We start from the raw sequence: 16,811 nt of genomic DNA, 5'->3' as shown, positions 1-16,811 counted from the left end.
ATAAATTGGATGACTTTATTGTTCCCAGATTTTGCTGATTACTTTTTCTGTTACATGAATCCTACAGTAGAGTAACAAAAGTTACAGTATGAACCGGTGGTTATAGGTATATAACGTGTAGCCACAGAATTAGGACTTTTACTAACCTTGAAAAGCATGTATGGTGTTCCTGTTTCTACCTGGGATGTCAATATTTCATACCAAAGCTGCTGCGCCTGAACAACCTTCTTGGCTTTGCCCTAAAGATTTGAACAAACATAACTGGTATTGAGATAACAGGAGTTTAAGTTTCTAACGAAGCAGCATATACATAGATGAAATAGGGATCCACCTCTCTTTCATACTTCGTGTACAGTGTCTCAAATTCAGCGCCCCAGCAATCTGCCAAACCCGGAGCTTCGTTTGGACAAAACAGTGACCACTTCCCATCGCTCTGGACCCTCTCCATGAAGAGATCTGGAACCCAGAGAGCATAAAACAAGTCTCTAGCCCTGTGTTCTTCCTATAATGGGAAAAAGGTGTATTTAGAGGTTGAATCAGCCTGAATTGAAATTTACATATGAGGGGAATACATGATGAAATATAGAGGTTGTAACTTTACCTTCCCATGGTTCTTACGCAGCTCTAGAAACTCAAAGACATCAGCATGCCATGGCTCCAGGTATACAGCAAAGGCTCCTTCACCAATGACAAAATATACATCAGATACACTAGAGGCCATATACTGCACAGATAATGATATCAAAGTAGGTGCTGATACGTACCCTTTCTCTTGCCTCCTCCTTGATCAACATAACGAGCAGTATCATTGAATACACGCAGCATTGGAACAATACCATTAGATGTTCCATTTGTGCCACGAATGTAACTTCCAGTTGCACGAATATTGTGAATTGAAACACCAATACCCCCAGCAGATTTGCTTATAACAGCACACTCTTTGAGTGTTTCATATATGCCGTCAATGCTATCATCTTTCATGCACACCAGAAAGCAGCTGCTTAACTGTCATGTCAATTATTTTCGATAGCAGATCAGCACAGGAACATTTAAAAGTATAGCCCGATTATAGATATAATAAAACATCAAACTACAGGTATTTACTTGAGGCCTTGGCGTTCCTGCATTGAAGAGTGTAGGAGATGCATGAGTGAACCATCTCTGAGACATCAAATGGTAAGTTTGGATCGCGGAATCAATATCATCCTTGTGAATGCCAACAGCTACCCTCATCAGCATGTGTTGAGGCCTTTCAACAACTTTCCCTTCGACTCTTAAGAGGTATGATCTCTCAAGAGTTTTAAATCCAAAGAAATCGTATTCAAAATCACGATCATAGATTATTTCACTGTCCAGACGAGCAGCGTTCTGAAGAAACCAGAGAAAAGCACTAGTCAGTGATCTACAAGTTACATATGTATCACACCAAGAAACAAAATTGAATTGAGATCACAACAGAGGCTTTCGTACCTGCATAATTATGTCAAACACATCATCAGCTATTAACGGAGACTTTAGTCCAGATCTCTCACTGACATGATTGAACATGTCCTTAACCCTGCAAAGTACCACACAGTACATCCAAGTCAACTCATATGAAACTTAAACTCAAATCAATTATATATACCAACTAATAAAGACTTCTTGATAACACTCACGTCTCAGAAAACGATTTCTTAGTGTTCTTGTGAAGATTTGAGACAGCAATCCTAGCAGCAAGCTGACATACAAACACAGAACAAAAAAAACATGTAAATCATACAGATCATGTCATCAAGAATCAAGTCCATATTTAGAAGTACCTAATAGTACAGTAAATAATTCCAAACATCGCAATTGAGAAGGCACAGTTCAATTCAAACACCAATCCAATCAGAGAGATGAAAGTCTCTGACTTTATCAAAATCAAGGAGTACCCAGAAAGCAAATCGAAGAGAAATAATAACTCACAGATGCATAATCAGGATGGTTACAGGTCATAGCAGCAGCAGTCTCAGAAGCCAACTCATCGAGTTGACTTGTGGTGACTCCCTTGTAGACACCAGCACAGACCTTCTGAGCAACGAGGACAGGGTCACAGTGGTCACTGCTAAGCCCATAGCTAAGCTTCTTAAGCCGGGCAGTAATCTTATCGAAATGAACAGTTTCCTGCCTTCCGTCACGCTTCACCACATACATGTTTTTTTTTTTTTTGGTCAGAGGAGAAAGAAGAAAAATTAAAAAAAGGTCTCAGAGGAATTTTATCGAACAGGTGATGGGCGTCTGATGATATAAGCAACGATGTTGCAGGAAAGAAATGGCTTTTATAAAGAGATAAGAAGGAGGCTTAAAAGGGGTTGCTTCGGTTTCGAAATATCTCTAGGGTTTCTACTTTCTTGTGATTTTGTCCTTTAATGGCCGAAATTTTTAATCCACTTTCCCGGGAAAAGATTTGGGATTTTCCCGCCAGCTTGTAAGAGAAGGTCAGAAGACAGCCATAGGGCTTTTTCACGTGGCGGGTTCATTCTTTCAAAAAAAATTTAATGGTTGAATGTGGACCTGGCCCATGAAGTTAATGTGTATTGTAATGGGGCCCAGCTCTTTTCTTTTAAAGAGGATAATTCAAGCTAGGAATTTATTCATATTCTTTTATTGTTTAAACATTATCAAAATTTATTTAATAATGAATAAATTCATGCTAAGACAATTTTTCCCAGTTGGATATTGTAATGCTTTCAAAGTGGACAGCCTTTTATAAATATTGTACAAAACTTGAATGAATGTTTTAAACATAATTTCTATACTTTCAAACCTTTTAACAACTTTGACATTATTTTTTTATTTAATTTAAATTTCCACCAATCACAACTAATACATCTTGAAGAATAATTTCTAAAATGTGAGTTAACATCTAAACAGAAAAAAAAACATTCTATATTACAAATTAAATCTTGTTTTTTACTGTTATCTTTTTTTATAATACTTTAGTTGTGTATGTTATTAACTGGAACAACATTGTTTGGAAAGTAAATAAGATAGTTTGTGATGAAAATAAATCAATTTTTGTAATATTATTTTTAGAGTTCCAACATGCGACCTTCGGCTTATTATATGAGAGATCATTTTTTCTCTAATCAATACTTATTCATCAACATAATGAAAGTAATGTCAACAATAATATCAAAATATGAAGAATGAAAATTCATAAAATACGATATTATCGTTTTAAAATTCCAATTAGCATCAATGTAGTGTGCTGTAAACTCTTTATATTTTTCCAAAAATTTGGTGGTCATGCATGCAAACTCTATTGGAATTATCAGTCAAGATTTTATCTAAGGAAACCTTATATAATTTATCAAGGTACTAGCTAGAAAAATCTGATGAAAAAACTCCAAGAACAAAATAAAAGAGTGATCTGATTTTTATTGCAATAAATAAAAACAATTATCACCAAAATTCAAAGATAATATTACCAATTTACCATTATAAAACTTTTGAAAAGGTAAAAAATAACGATGTTAGTTGGCACATCATAGAACTCAAAATTTTAAAATTCAAAACGAAATCATTTGCAAGTACGTTAAAATAATTTTTAAAAAATTTAAGGGAAAAAAAAGATCAGATCCAAAAAAAAAACATATCAACAACACTTCTCCTTTCATCAAACCAAAGTTAAAATTTTATAATGTTTGTCAAGAAATGTCTAAGGAAAACAAAATTATAATAATAGATAAGATACCACACGTCTCATATCGGAACCAAAATGTTTACAATTTCCATCTGAAGATCTTCAAAAACTATTAGTATCACAGATTCTCAAGCTCCAACGTTAGATTAAGGACTAAACATATACACACAACAACAAAAAAAACCATCGAACAGGTTACTAAACAACGATTAACAAACGTAATTAGCAAGCGATGGATATAATTAACCAGCTACGATCCATTAATTAACCCCTCATCTCCTTCGTCGCTCTGTAAATACTCTCGAGAGAACGAAACTTCTTCTCCTTCATCTTCGCCATCTCCCTCTTCCTCTTCAGGCCAAGATTAGAATCGCAGCGTACGCCGTCGTTTTGCTCGTTTCCGATTCTCGAGCTAACAACATCTTCATGCCTTGTCTTATCTCCGCCTCCGCCTCCTCCTCTTCCGCCGCCATAATCTCCACCGGTGCTGCTGCTACAGCTCACCGTTTCTTCCTCGCTTAGCTGCATAAGCTGTTCCGCCGCCGCCATCTCCGTCTCAGAGAGCACGATCTCTGGCGCCGCCGATGATTCTCTAGAGAATCCTGTTTCCCCCATTCGATCGTTCATGTAGGAGAAATGAATTAATCTGTAAGAAAAGAAAAATAAATAAACAAGAAGTTAAACAAACGCGAGAATCGATTTATTTATAAAATATCTAAAGCTTTTATCAATAAGTTTTTATTATCNAGCTCCAACGTTAGATTAAGGACTAAACATATACACACAACAACAAAAAAAACCATCGAACAGGTTACTAAACAACGATTAACAAACGTAATTAGCAAGCGATGGATATAATTAACCAGCTACGATCCATTAATTAACCCCTCATCTCCTTCGTCGCTCTGTAAATACTCTCGAGAGAACGAAACTTCTTCTCCTTCATCTTCGCCATCTCCCTCTTCCTCTTCAGGCCAAGATTAGAATCGCAGCGTACGCCGTCGTTTTGCTCGTTTCCGATTCTCGAGCTAACAACATCTTCATGCCTTGTCTTATCTCCGCCTCCGCCTCCTCCTCTTCCGCCGCCATAATCTCCACCGGTGCTGCTGCTACAGCTCACCGTTTCTTCCTCGCTTAGCTGCATAAGCTGTTCCGCCGCCGCCATCTCCGTCTCAGAGAGCACGATCTCTGGCGCCGCCGATGATTCTCTAGAGAATCCTGTTTCCCCCATTCGATCGTTCATGTAGGAGAAATGAATTAATCTGTAAGAAAAGAAAAATAAATAAACAAGAAGTTAAACAAACGCGAGAATCGATTTATTTATAAAATATCTAAAGCTTTTATCAATAAGTTTTTATTATCTTTTGTTTTTGTCTTGTCGTTTTTTCGTATTTGTGTAATGGAAAAAAGGAAGAAACTACAAAGTCGGTTTCGTAAGAAGAAGAACGTGTCTCCTGATATTATTTTTAATTTTTTTCTTAACTAAAGAGAGAGGGTAATGATCAAGTGCGACCGTGTTTATCGTATCTCTAGAATCTGATCAGTCGCAAGTTTTAGTACCTCAGATGAAGTTTTGTCTCGTTGATCCAACGGCTACGAAAGCTTTAGTATGTTACTTCTTCTATGAGGTTTACTTAAAGCTTATATAGAGAGAGAGAGAGAGATTCATGCGTTTGACTTATATTACACGATTATGTTGGGTTCCACGTAAGCTAATTCCGATTCCAAATATGGGATTGTCACCTTTGTGGGCCCTTCATCCACGTGCTCAAGTTTTATTCGTTGAAGGATTTTATTTTCCGGAATCTGTATTTTTTATTTTCTTTGAAAAAAACTCTTTGGCGATATTTGACCGTAAATAATGTATCTTTGTAACTAATGAATAATGATGATCATGATCACAATGAAGGATTCTGCAAACAAGTTTACAATAGAACAACAATAAAAAGTTTATGCATGTTGTGTCTCCTAATTTTTGGTGGTTTATGTAGTTTTTGGTCTTTACTCTTTCTTGTATTTTCTGTCAAAAAAATTTGTGAAAATAGTATAAAACTATAAATACCTAACAAGTAAAAAAAACCACAAAAAATATGTTTGCACCATATGTACTTAATTTTACTTGTTATCCATATAAATTACTACTAGTTTAAATTCGTTTTATTGACATTGTAATTTTTTTATAAAATATAATTTATGTGATTATTTTTAAAAGTTTTTTTGGATAAAATATTATAATAAAATCATATGTTAAATATGATGATTTGAAAAAAAGACTTATTTGTAAGTTTTATATTGTTAATGATTCTAGATAAGTACCGGTGTTATAACACTAGTCAAATTTTATTTTATACAAAATTTTGTATATTTTCTATTTTAAATTAAAATTTTAATATGTTGTATTAGTTTATGTATGTGAAGTTATTTCAACAATGTATATTCTACCTTATGACTTGAATGTCATTATAAGACATAATTTTGTAAATTTGGTTTTTAAAAAGCGAGTTATTATATTATGAGTAATTTAATATATTGTTATACTTTTTGTTTTAATATAATTGGTTTTTTAAAATTCTTTCATATTATAGTGACATATTATTGACATTGCTATAACAAACCAATTTAGAGTGTTTATAGTTTCTAACTTTAATATCAAGTTTCAATATTTTAAAAATATTTCAAAATAAATTATTTAAAGTTTATTATGTTTTATAAAATTATAAAATTCAACAAAAAAGTATGAAATTAAATTTAAATATTCAAATTTTGACCCGTTACTCAGTAAAATTTTTAATTCAATAGATATTATTTTTAAAAAATAATATTAATAAAAATTAAATATTTTATAGATTGAATCATTTATATTTGTTTTTAAAAAATCATCTTATGGTATATCCGGAAATAAAACTATTTTTTATTATAATAAATAATATGAGAATTTATTTATTTCACAAACTAGACTCATATATAAAAATGAGAGGTGAAGTATAATAATAATTAACAAATTAATATGTTAAGTTAGATATCAAATGATTTTATTTGATGAATAATTTAATAAAGAAAATTAATATGGTAAGTTAGATGATATCAAATGATTCTTTAGAATATTCTCTTTAAGATTTTTGGAAACAATAAATTCAGACTATACAAATAATATAAAATTTAATCTATAACCTATTTGTAACCAATTTATTAAAATTATATTGTCTACAAAACAATGTTGTGTACTTCCGTTTTATTATATAGGGGATAATTAGTTTCTTTCATCAACAAGCTAAAATGATTTGTAACCAAACATATATATTAATTTATGTGGAATTCAACCTCCAAATCTGATATTGATCCAGTAAAACATCAAAACGAAGGGATAGAAATAAACTTTAATAATCTATTTTTAGACAAATTTAGGGTTTAAAGGATAATGACAATTAACAAATCTATTTACGGATTAAATTATTTTTTGTTTATCATTCATCAAATAAAAATAAAAACCATCTTTTCAAATAGAGTTGGTCTGCAAAGTTAATTTGTTGTCTACTCAAAAAATAAAACAGATTAAACTGCTATCGAATTTAGCCGCCTTGACCACCGTCACCATTCGAACTCTTACTATAATTAATTGATTATCATCTACAAAAGGGCCATAGATGGTAACGCTAAGAAACAAAATGAAAAACACTAATTATGTATTACATGACAAAACAATTAAAAATAATGAAGAAAAGAGTTAAAAGAAAACGTAACACGTAAAACTGCACAGAGCTCTTTATGTCTCTACACATTACCCACCACCAAAAGAGCACACATCACCATCATCATCAATACATCATCATCATCATCACATGGCTTCATTCAATCGTTAAAACTCCGAGAGGAGATTCAAATCTCCGATCTTTCACCATGTTAGACTGCAGCTTTCTTTCTTCTTATAGAAAAGGAACCCTTATTTTTTTTTTTGATAAACAAAGGAAACCCTTGTTCTCATCAGTTTTTATCAGTCGAGACATTAGATCTCCAGGACTGGTCCGTCTGTGGACACAAACGGATTGACTCTAACCCACAAAGAGCCAAGATCGAAGCAAGAAGAATCGCGAGCCAAAATAATGATTGGTACTCTATCTTGCTTCCCAAGCAACGCCCCTTTGAGGAACAAATGAACACTTAAATTATCGCAAAGAACAATCTCCCAAAAAGCAGTCCCCAAGATTCATATCCGTTATCGATCCCATGCGAAACGCCAAGAATGACTTCATGTCTCCAACGATGTTAATGATCAATAGAGTAGTATGAGGAATCAACAAAGATATCCATTTATCTAAGAACTCTCCATCATCTGCTACTTCTATGTGACTGTAAAGTTTGTGTTGACTCCTGCAAGAACTTTAAGAGTAAACCATGAAACAGAGCGCAAACATATGGGAGGAGACTCCTTCGACAACCCAAAACTTCTTGTTTCTCCACCAATCATCGATTCCCACTTTGCCCCATTGCATTTGTATTATACATGTTACTATAGACATGAACATTGCATGAAGGGTATAGTTAATGATTTGTCAATAAAGTAACAAACTAAAGAAACAACGTTACAGTTTTGATTGATCTATTTCAAGATTTGCATATTTTGATTTTAAACACTATAAAGACTCGATATTTTGATCCCCAAAAGAAAAAAGATTAGATCTTTTTGGTTCCAACATTATTATCTACATGCAACTAATTAATAATGGTAATGGCTTGTTTACCTCAGGGATGATAAATTTGCCAATGAGTATAGATCAAATGGCTGAAAGTGAGCAAATACGGGAAAGGATATCCAATGATAAACAACATAGTTCATGCATGTACCGGAATCTTTCTAACCAAATCAGATGATGCCTAAAAGTATACGTTTGACGGTTTGAGTGCGAGTATATGGACGTGCATAAAATAAATAGTCCACATAAGATGTTCTTAGCTCCCAAGTCGGCCAAAAGTGTGGCTGCTGGGATTCGAGCCCAGGTCTCCACGGCCACAACGTACAATTCTAACAACTAAACTACAGCCACTTTGATGATGTTTACTGCCTAATGTTTATATTTGTCTAAGTAAAATAATCGACTCTTCGCTTATAACTTTCCATAATTAAGACCGTTACAAATTACAGTAACGTCTATTATGGAGATTGTAACTTTTCGCTTGTAACTTTCCTAATCGTGCGTTGTCTAAGTTCAATGATTTATGGAGATAAGTATATTCATTAACTCTCAGCCCTCTCCCACTTCCCCCACTAAAACCACCTTTAATCTCAATTAAACCTCAAACTCCTCTCACTAGAGTACTATATATATATTGCAACAAGTCTTAGCAAGACCCCATCATCATCTCACAACACAACACAAAATCTATAAGAAAAACACAATGGCTTCTAACACAAGTTTACTCTTCGTCACCGTCACTCTTCTCCTCATCCTCAACGTCTCCTGCAGCAGGACACTCCCAGCAGCGTTGGCAGGCTCCACCAGCATTGCGGCGAGGCTTACCGGAGGAGGACTGATGCAGTGTTGGGATGCACTCTACGAGCTGAAATCTTGCACTAACGAGATCGTTCTCTTCTTCCTCAACGGGGAGACCAAACTTGGCACCGGTTGCTGTAACGCCGTTGACGTCATTACCAACGATTGCTGGCCGGCGATGCTTACTTCTCTTGGCTTTACATCTGAGGAAACCAATGTCCTCCGTGGTTTCTGTCAATCTCCGACTTCCGGCGGTTCTTCTCCGGCTCCTTCCCCTGTCAACGTTTGATACATTTTCCTCCCTGGTGTATGCGGACATTAGTAATGGTTTAATATATATATAGTTTTATTTTAATGGTATGATGAGAATATGTCATTGTCAGTTGACTGATTTGGAGTTTGGAATAAAAACGTTTGCGTTAATTGGGATTACCATTGTCTTTTTACGATGATAAAGATCCACCGACCTGGAATAACTTCAAACCGTTAAGAATCATAGCATAGTAAACTATAGAAACAACCTCAGAGAAGTAACCTGTGGAATAAGATAATTACTTTATACGGTTGGGCAGCCTACCTTATAATCTCTAATTTAGAACCATAATCGTTTGTAAGACACATTCGACACAAGCAAACTAGCTAGAAAACAACACATTCGTTTATATTGCGAAGATTTGACCATATGCAAATATATATGTTTTAGATAATGGTATAGATTAGAAGGTAATATGACCATACGTTTTGAACCCGTATAGTTTACACAATATATGATGGATAATGATATTACCCTAGCAAAGAAGTTCAGCTATATAATGCAATTAAGTTATTAAAAGTACATATTTTTACAAGAAAATAATATTAAAGAAACCAGGATCATATCGCCTGACACATTCCATTAAGTAATAACGATTAACGAGTAGTAACAAAGTTAAATTAGTAAAAGAAAGCTCACCTTCTGTAATCTGTAACACGACGCTAAACCTTCATCTCCAATAGACCCGTTACTCACTTCCATTCAAGCCAATATTAAATACATTTCCTCTCATCATGCTTTAAATGAAGTTCTATGCATGATTAAGTATACTGGAAAACCATTCACCGTCGATCCTTTGACCTTTCCCATTCCTCCCACTAATCTACCTTTTAATTTACTCTTAAATCACCACTAAGATTCATATCCATACAAAACCACACTATAAAAACAGAACTCTTATAACTCAACCATCACAACACGCCAAAACTCAAAATAAGAATAATGGCTTCTAATAAAAGTTTCCTCTTCGTCATCGTCACTCTTCTCCTTGTTCTCAACATCTCCGGCAGAACACTCCCTGAGACGGTGGATTCCACTAACATAACGGCAAGGCTCAACGGAGGAGGACTAATGGAGTGTTGGGACGCACTGTATGAACTCAAATCATGCACCAACGAGATCGTTCTCTTCTTCCTTAACGGTGAGACCAAACTCGGCGTTGATTGCTGTCACGCCGTCGAAGTCATCACCACCGATTGTTGGCCGGCGATGTTTGTAGGACCTCGAAAATCCAAATATGAGATAACGATTATAACACCTATGTAAAACGATAAAAGAAAGGAGTAGAAGTAGATTCTCGGAGGCGAGATACGATCTCTTTCCTTAACCCAAAGTAACCCCCGCAGTGTGGCTGTTTAGTGAGTACATGGATCCCAGGATACAACCGAGACGAGACCGTATCACAACACTTGATTACGGACTCAAACGAACGTTGGCGCAACGATACACTCTTGACGATAACACTTACGTTTTTGTAGTGAGAGAAAGATGAGTGAGAGAGAGTTGGATCTTTGTTTCAGAGTGTTTTCTCCTTAGCAAGCGTGTGTGTAAGTGAGAAATAATGAAAGAGAGAGCTCTGTATTTATATGGAGAGGAGGACGAGATGCTCTCCACAAAATCTGGGCTCGTGGGCTGATATCTCGGGAAGTTGAGGAGAGGTGAAGATGCGATCAAGTCTCACACGTTGGCGAGATCTCCGTACCGACTTATTCTTCCGTTTGAGTTGATAAGTTGACTTTGCAAATAAAATTTTGAATAGTATATGCAATATACGTAACATGAAATGTAATATAAGTTGCAAATAAATTTACTCCAAAGTATTAAACCAAGTCCGGTCCATCATATCATGCAACGTAGTGTCCTCTTCCCATAATACGTGTATCACTATATTAGTGGGAAAACTTTCCAATCTTCCAACGTGGAACAAACGCAAAGATTTGTAGTTATAAGCTTTCAAGCTAACCACTTTGGAGATTAATTTCTCATTCATTATAACTTCGATTTTGACAAGTAACTACACTATGTTATAGTGCTCATTACAAGGAATCCAAAGAGTCCTTAAACCGGTCATTCCGATAACGGACGTCATCGGAAAGTCACCTGAAAGTTGGCTGAAGCCATGTTGTCAAAATTGTAGTTCCAACAATGTTAACTTCTCTTGGCTTCACCTCTGATGAAACCAACGTTCTTCGCGGTTTCTGTCAATCTCCAAATTCCGATGGTTCTTCTCCGGCGCCTTCCTCTGTGAAACTTTGATGTATGCAAACCCAATAATGGTTATAGTATATTGTTTTAATATATGATATAATTAGCATCTCCCTTTGGATTTTATTTTTTTATGTATCTAAAACTGTGTTTATACCATTACAAAGAACCATCATATTGAATTATTTTAGAACAAATTAAAACAGGGTTTGTCAAGAAACAGCGCATAATACGAACATAGTTTCTCAAACAAGTAACTTGTGAAACAAGTAGTAAAGTGATGTTTTTGCAAAACCCTAATACTATTAACATAGAAATAAAAGACAAGTAAACAAGTCCAACAAGAAAGCGGATTCATGATTTTGTAACTATCCTCAGAAAAATCTCAGAATCTAGACATGATCGAGACTGGTCGACATGTTCCTTTAAATATCAGCTGATGACTCAAGCAGGACTCAAGGAGTTGGCCACATCGATCACGAATCGGTACCTGACATCAGATCTAGCCAAACGGTCCATAGCAGAGTTGATATCACTCATCTTTATGAGCTCAATATCCGAAACAATATTATGCTTAGCACAGAACTCAAGCATCTCTTGTGTCTCCTTCATCCCTCCAATTTGACTTCCTCCCACCATTTTCCTTCCTATATCAAAAAAACACCAAAACCCTAACAGTTACCTCCACAACACGTAAAACATAGAATTACAGCTTATAAACCTAACATTAAAGGGTCATCATCTTTTCTTTACCGCTAACTAGAGGGAAGATTGGTAGCTCGAGTGGCTTCTCCGGTAAGCCTAACATCACAAGCTTTCCATTCACATTAAGCAAACTAAACAACGGTAGTAGAGAATGTTCCGCAGACACCGTATCCATAATGAAATCCATAGTCCCAACTGCATCCTTCATCTTTTGAGAATCCGTTGTGACGAGAAACGCATCAGCACCGAGTCGATCGATTGCTTCTCTCTCTTTCTCCGATGACCTACTAATCACAGTAACTCTTAAACCAAAGGCTTTGCCAATCTTCACAGCTATATGACCAAGTCCACCAAGTCCACTCACACCTAAATGTTTCCCTGAATCTTCAGTCATACCGTAATACTTCATTGGACTGTACACAGTGATCCCAGCACAGAGCAGAGGCGCGCCTGCATCGCTTGGTAAACCATCGGGAAAGCGTAGCACAAAGCGGTGATCGACAACAATTACGTCGGAGTAACCACCTTGGTTTCTGGTTCCGTCAGAAGAACGAGAGTTGTATGTGAAAACGAGTTTAGAACAGTAGTTTTCTAAGTCTTGGTTACATGATTCACATGATTGGCATGAGCCGATTATTACGCCTACTCCTACTCGGTCTCCTTCTTTGAACTTTGTCACGTTCTTACCAACTTTTGTTGCGATTCCAACGATTTCATGCCTAGCAAATTAGCAAAATACATTAGCGGAAAGATAACCAGTAAAAAATCATAGTCGAACATGTCCATTGTTCAAAAGTCAAAAGTGCTAACCTTAGTAGTAAGATTGTTAATATACTTACTTTTTTGGATGAATGTAAAAATTGAATATATGATGTTAAATAATTTTATTATATCTGTATTTTTCCATTTTAAATATATTAATTTTTAAATCTAAAAGCCTAAACAATTTTATGCTATTATTTTAACATTTTTTATCCTATTATGTAATAAAATCTCCAGAATATTTTTCTTTATTTGCAATTCACCAAGATCTCCTACAAAGAAAAAAAGAATATTTGGGACAATGAATAAACGAAATGGTAACTAAGTAATGCGTATACCCGGGAACAATGGGGTAACGAGATATTCCCCAGTGGTTCTTGATGGTATGAAGATCAGAGTGGCAAACACCACAGAACAAGATCTTCACTGTTACATCGTTCTCACCATTTTCTCTGCAAAATAATAATATGATACCAAAACATACAAAAGTTGTGAAAAAAAGAAGAAGAGACGAGTGTGTCACAAGGTGAAAGGGAAAGGAACCTTCTAGAGAAATGAAATGGAGAGAGGACGCCGGATTTGTCCTTGGCCGCCCAACCAAATGCTTTATGTCCATCTACCATATTTGTTTCTTCTAATTCTTCTTCTTCCTCTCTCTCTCTGCTTCTGTGAATGATTGATTCGGTTCTGTTTTATCACTTTATGCCTGCATTGATAGGGTGGGGGACATATAGATATGGTCTAAATAGTGGGGGAAAAAGTAAGTTATATCATTTGAAGATGAGAAAATGAAGGATTTGTGGATGTAATTTAAAGAATTATTGAAATATTATAAGTTTTCTATCCAGGGTGATTTCTTTTTATATTTGCACTACATATTGTCCATGACTTAATAAATGTATAGATAAAAATTAGATTTTTTGGTTTATATAATATTTATGAGTAATTGAATAACTGATACAGTATATAATTGAAAAATAAAAATTTAATAATTTTTGGTTTGTTTGTTTAGATACACTAAAATTGGTTCAGTTCATAATATTTTAGATTCAGTTTTTTTTTTTTTTAGTTAACAGCTTTAATTAAAATGATTGAGAGATCCAAACAAGCTGTATACTACGAGGAAGTAATTCTTTTACTTCTCGCAAACTCCTCCAACTGTGACGTGAATGAGAGTGTAGATCAATGTTTTCTGCTAGTTGATCATACAATACACGGCCCAGATCAATGTTTTCAGTTCGGAGTGTAGCGGCGAAAGACATTTACTTATGATAAATACTCTTAATTAGCACACATCTTAGTTTTTCTTGTAAAGTTAGCACCCATATTAATTTATTCCAAAAGTAGTATTATCTATATATAATAGCAAACCCATTTTTTTTGTCAATTTTAATCCAATAGATGAGATTAGTTCTACTTTTTCATCTAACGGTTTAAAATTATTAATGACTCCAACAGTTGCAAATTATTAATCATGTCTTTTCATCGCATCCCTATCTTTTGAAAATCACACCTCTTAATTTTTGCATCTCTTTGTTGTACCTCCATGTTTCACATCTATTAACGTTTACACCTTTTTATTTCACACCTCTATGTCTTACACCTCTTTGTTGTACCTCCATGTTTCACATCTATTAACGTTTACACCTTTTTATTTCACAACTCTATGTTGTCCACCTCTTTGTTTATTATATATAAACTTTTCTGGACTACATAAACAAGTTTCGAAAAATTGTCTTGCTTTGAGTACTAAATAATACTAAATAATTGTTTTATTGAAGTGTTTTTTAACTAACAAGCATCAATCTCTAATTCAAGGTAATTTTGTATTTTCGCTGCGAATGACCTTTTAGTGTTTCTTCACTGAACCTGTTAATTTATTTTCAGTTAGATTATTATTACTGTTAGATACGGTGGAACAAAATATGAGTATATGTGGCTTTTTAATTTGTTAGGTTGGAAAAGAGTATAACATTCAAGCATATAAAGTTTATAAGAGAGCCATGTTTACATGCATTGATGCTATAACTACGGATAAGCCAAATTTTTTTAACAAACATGGTATAATTTTATATATATTCTATTATTGACTTATTTAACCTATTTTTTTTTAACAAACATGGTATAAATGTAAAAAATCTTTTATTTTTGTTATGTAGGATTTCCATTAGATATAAATGATCCAGGTTAGTTTCCATTTTTTTGTAAATAAAGTTTTTTAAAATTTTAGTTGAATTTGAATTTTTTATACTTTCTGGGTATTAAACATTTTGATAATATATAGAAATATTACAAATGAGCATGGAAATAGAAAGTGCCGAAGAAAAAGCCACATACTTGTGACAGCACAAAATCAAATTTTAGAAAGCGTAAGCACGACCAAATGACAAGTCAAGTTAGAAAGAAAAGATCTACTAAAGGTAACTTATTTAGTCTTTGATGACTTTCTAATTTGTATATACAATTTTTAAAAAACATAATGTATAGCAGTCACTTTTAGAGTGATCTCGAATATGCCCAAAAAAAGAAAAGCAAGAAATTTATAAAAAGAGTTTAACCCAAAAAGAAAACATCAAATGGTGAGATGTTATTATCACCTGTTCACCACATCGACTTCTTTTTTAATGTCGTTGATTGAAGAACATGATGGTACTGATTCATAGGCATAAGTGGGAAATCAATTCCTAATATATGGTGGTTATGTACGTAATTACGCAAAACGAAAAATGTCAGGAAATCTAGAATTTGCAATAAGAGATATATTAAACCCATTAATTAGTTACTACTCACTTGAAATGGGAGTATCCAGGTTCGTCCTACAAAATATTAACCCGGAGGTTTCATAATAAAATATATCGAACAAAGGAGGATATACGGAAATAAACTTCTCACCACTACTGAGTGAAAGTTCTCCATTAGAGTTTTTTTTTCCAATAATCGTGTTTTTTCGTCGTACCTCCATCTTTTAAAAATCGCACCTATTAAACCCTTTGTTAATGATCTCAAAAGTTGCAATGTTTCGGTTCAACAATTGTGTTTCTTCGTTGCACCCCCAGCTTTCCATGTTGGCACCCGTTAGTTTTCACACCCTTTTGTTTTACACCTATTTATTTATATAAAGTTGCAATGTTTTGATCCAACAATTGTGTTTATTCGTCGTACTCCTAGCTTTCAATGGTTGCACTTGTTAGTTTTCACACATCTTTGTTTTCACACTCTTTGTTTTTATATATATAAAGATTTTTATGGACTTTGAAAAGAGTTTTTGTTCTTTGAGTATTATTAATGATCTCACCCTTTGTTAATGATCTCAAAGTTGCAAAGTTTTGATCCAACAATTGTGTTTCTTCGTTGAACCCCCAGCTTTCCATGTTGGCACCCGTTAGTTTAAACACCATTTTGTTTACATCTTTTTGTTTTCACACTCTTTGTTTTATATATATATATATATATACAGATTTTTATGGACTTTAAAAAGCGTTTTTGTTCTTTGAGTATGATTAATGATATCACCCTTTGTTAATGATCTCAAAAGTTGCAAAGTTTCGATCCAACAATTGTGTTTCTTCGTTGCACCTCCAGCTTTCTATGTTGGCACCCGTTAGCTTTCACACCCTTTTGTTTTATACCTCTTTGTTTATATAAAGTTGCAATGTTTTGATCCAAC

The 16,811-nt window shown here is 34.3% G+C and overlaps 6 protein-coding genes across 7 annotated transcripts in view; 2 read left to right on the top strand and 4 right to left on the bottom strand.

Moving 5' to 3' along the window:
- LOC109125178 (ribonucleoside-diphosphate reductase large subunit-like) overlaps positions 1–2,178 on the bottom strand; it is a 6,114-nt gene extending 3,936 nt beyond the window's left edge. Inside the window, exons 1-8 of the mRNA XM_019227152.1 lie at positions 1,951–2,178; positions 1,659–1,720; positions 1,471–1,558; positions 1,105–1,368; positions 765–1,005; positions 602–678; positions 332–502; positions 147–239 (exon numbers count right to left, since the gene is read on the bottom strand). Of these exons, the coding sequence (XP_019082697.1) occupies positions 147–239; positions 332–502; positions 602–678; positions 765–1,005; positions 1,105–1,368; positions 1,471–1,558; positions 1,659–1,720; positions 1,951–2,178 (1,224 nt within the window). The remainder of the gene's footprint in view (positions 1–146; positions 240–331; positions 503–601; positions 679–764; positions 1,006–1,104; positions 1,369–1,470; positions 1,559–1,658; positions 1,721–1,950) is intronic.
- LOC104702722 lies at positions 3,689–5,130 on the bottom strand. The gene is made up of 2 exons (XM_010418631.2): positions 4,432–5,130; positions 3,689–3,815 (listed from the first exon to the last, which is right to left on the bottom strand). The coding sequence occupies exon 1, from the start codon at positions 4,911–4,913 to the stop codon at positions 4,551–4,553; it is 363 nt and encodes a 120-aa protein (XP_010416933.1). The 5' UTR covers positions 4,914–5,130; the 3' UTR covers positions 3,689–3,815; positions 4,432–4,550.
- LOC104702721 lies at positions 3,707–4,385 on the bottom strand. Its single transcript, XM_010418630.1, has one exon. It carries the CDS (start codon positions 4,295–4,297, stop codon positions 3,935–3,937), a length of 363 nt encoding a protein of 120 aa, XP_010416932.1. The 5' UTR covers positions 4,298–4,385; the 3' UTR covers positions 3,707–3,934.
- LOC104702720 (egg cell-secreted protein 1.3-like) lies at positions 9,047–9,479 on the top strand. Its single transcript, XM_010418629.2, has one exon. The coding sequence runs from the start codon at positions 9,065–9,067 to the stop codon at positions 9,446–9,448; it is 384 nt and encodes a 127-aa protein (XP_010416931.1). The 5' UTR covers positions 9,047–9,064; the 3' UTR covers positions 9,449–9,479.
- Positions 10,120–11,728, top strand: LOC104702719 (egg cell-secreted protein 1.2-like). The gene is made up of 2 exons (XM_010418628.1): positions 10,120–10,679; positions 11,616–11,728. Exons 1-2 carry the CDS (start codon positions 10,415–10,417, stop codon positions 11,726–11,728), a joined length of 378 nt encoding a protein of 125 aa, XP_010416930.1. The 5' UTR covers positions 10,120–10,414.
- On the bottom strand, positions 11,834–13,863 carry LOC104702718 (cinnamyl alcohol dehydrogenase 2). Of its 2 annotated transcripts, XM_010418626.2 has the most exons (4): positions 13,688–13,863; positions 13,483–13,596; positions 12,431–13,101; positions 11,835–12,324 (listed from the first exon to the last, which is right to left on the bottom strand). In XM_010418626.2, the coding sequence occupies exons 1-4, from the start codon at positions 13,765–13,767 to the stop codon at positions 12,122–12,124; spliced, it is 1,068 nt and encodes a 355-aa protein (XP_010416928.1). In that variant the 5' UTR covers positions 13,768–13,863; the 3' UTR covers positions 11,835–12,121. The 2 variants fall into 2 exon arrangements, with proteins under 2 accessions (XP_010416929.1, XP_010416928.1); XM_010418627.1 differs by lacking the exon at positions 13,483–13,596 and having other exon boundaries at positions 11,834–12,324.

This window comes from Camelina sativa, chromosome 7 (assembly GCF_000633955.1).
Source record: "Camelina sativa cultivar DH55 chromosome 7, Cs, whole genome shotgun sequence".
In the NCBI taxonomy this organism is placed as follows: domain Eukaryota; kingdom Viridiplantae; phylum Streptophyta; class Magnoliopsida; order Brassicales; family Brassicaceae; genus Camelina; species Camelina sativa.
The sequence above is the reverse complement of the archived record's forward strand: the minus strand, read 5'-3'. Positions and strand labels throughout refer to the sequence as shown.

What these genes read in the sequence shown, in the direction of transcription:
- LOC104702721 (XM_010418630.1), bottom strand. Translation starts at nt 4,297, where the DNA reads ATGAACGATCGAATGGGGGAAACAGGATTCTCTAGAGAATCATCGGCG.
- LOC104702722 (XM_010418631.2), bottom strand. Translation starts at nt 4,913, where the DNA reads ATGAACGATCGAATGGGGGAAACAGGATTCTCTAGAGAATCATCGGCG.
- LOC104702720 (XM_010418629.2), top strand. Translation starts at nt 9,065, where the DNA reads ATGGCTTCTAACACAAGTTTACTCTTCGTCACCGTCACTCTTCTCCTC.
- LOC104702719 (XM_010418628.1), top strand. Translation starts at nt 10,415, where the DNA reads ATGGCTTCTAATAAAAGTTTCCTCTTCGTCATCGTCACTCTTCTCCTT. An exon ending in CACCACCGATTGTTGGCCGG is followed by an intron (nt 10,680 to 11,615) that starts CGATGTTTGTAG and finishes TTGTAGTTCCAA; the next exon opens with CAATGTTAACTTCTCTTGGC.
- LOC104702718 (XM_010418626.2), bottom strand. Translation starts at nt 13,767, where the DNA reads ATGGTAGATGGACATAAAGCATTTGGTTGGGCGGCCAAGGACAAATCC. An exon ending in CCATTTCATTTCTCTAGAAG is followed by an intron (nt 13,597 to 13,687) that starts GTTCCTTTCCCT and finishes ATTATTTTGCAG; the next exon opens with AGAAAATGGTGAGAACGATG. An exon ending in CGTTACCCCATTGTTCCCGG is followed by an intron (nt 13,102 to 13,482) that starts GTATACGCATTA and finishes CTAATTTGCTAG; the next exon opens with GCATGAAATCGTTGGAATCG.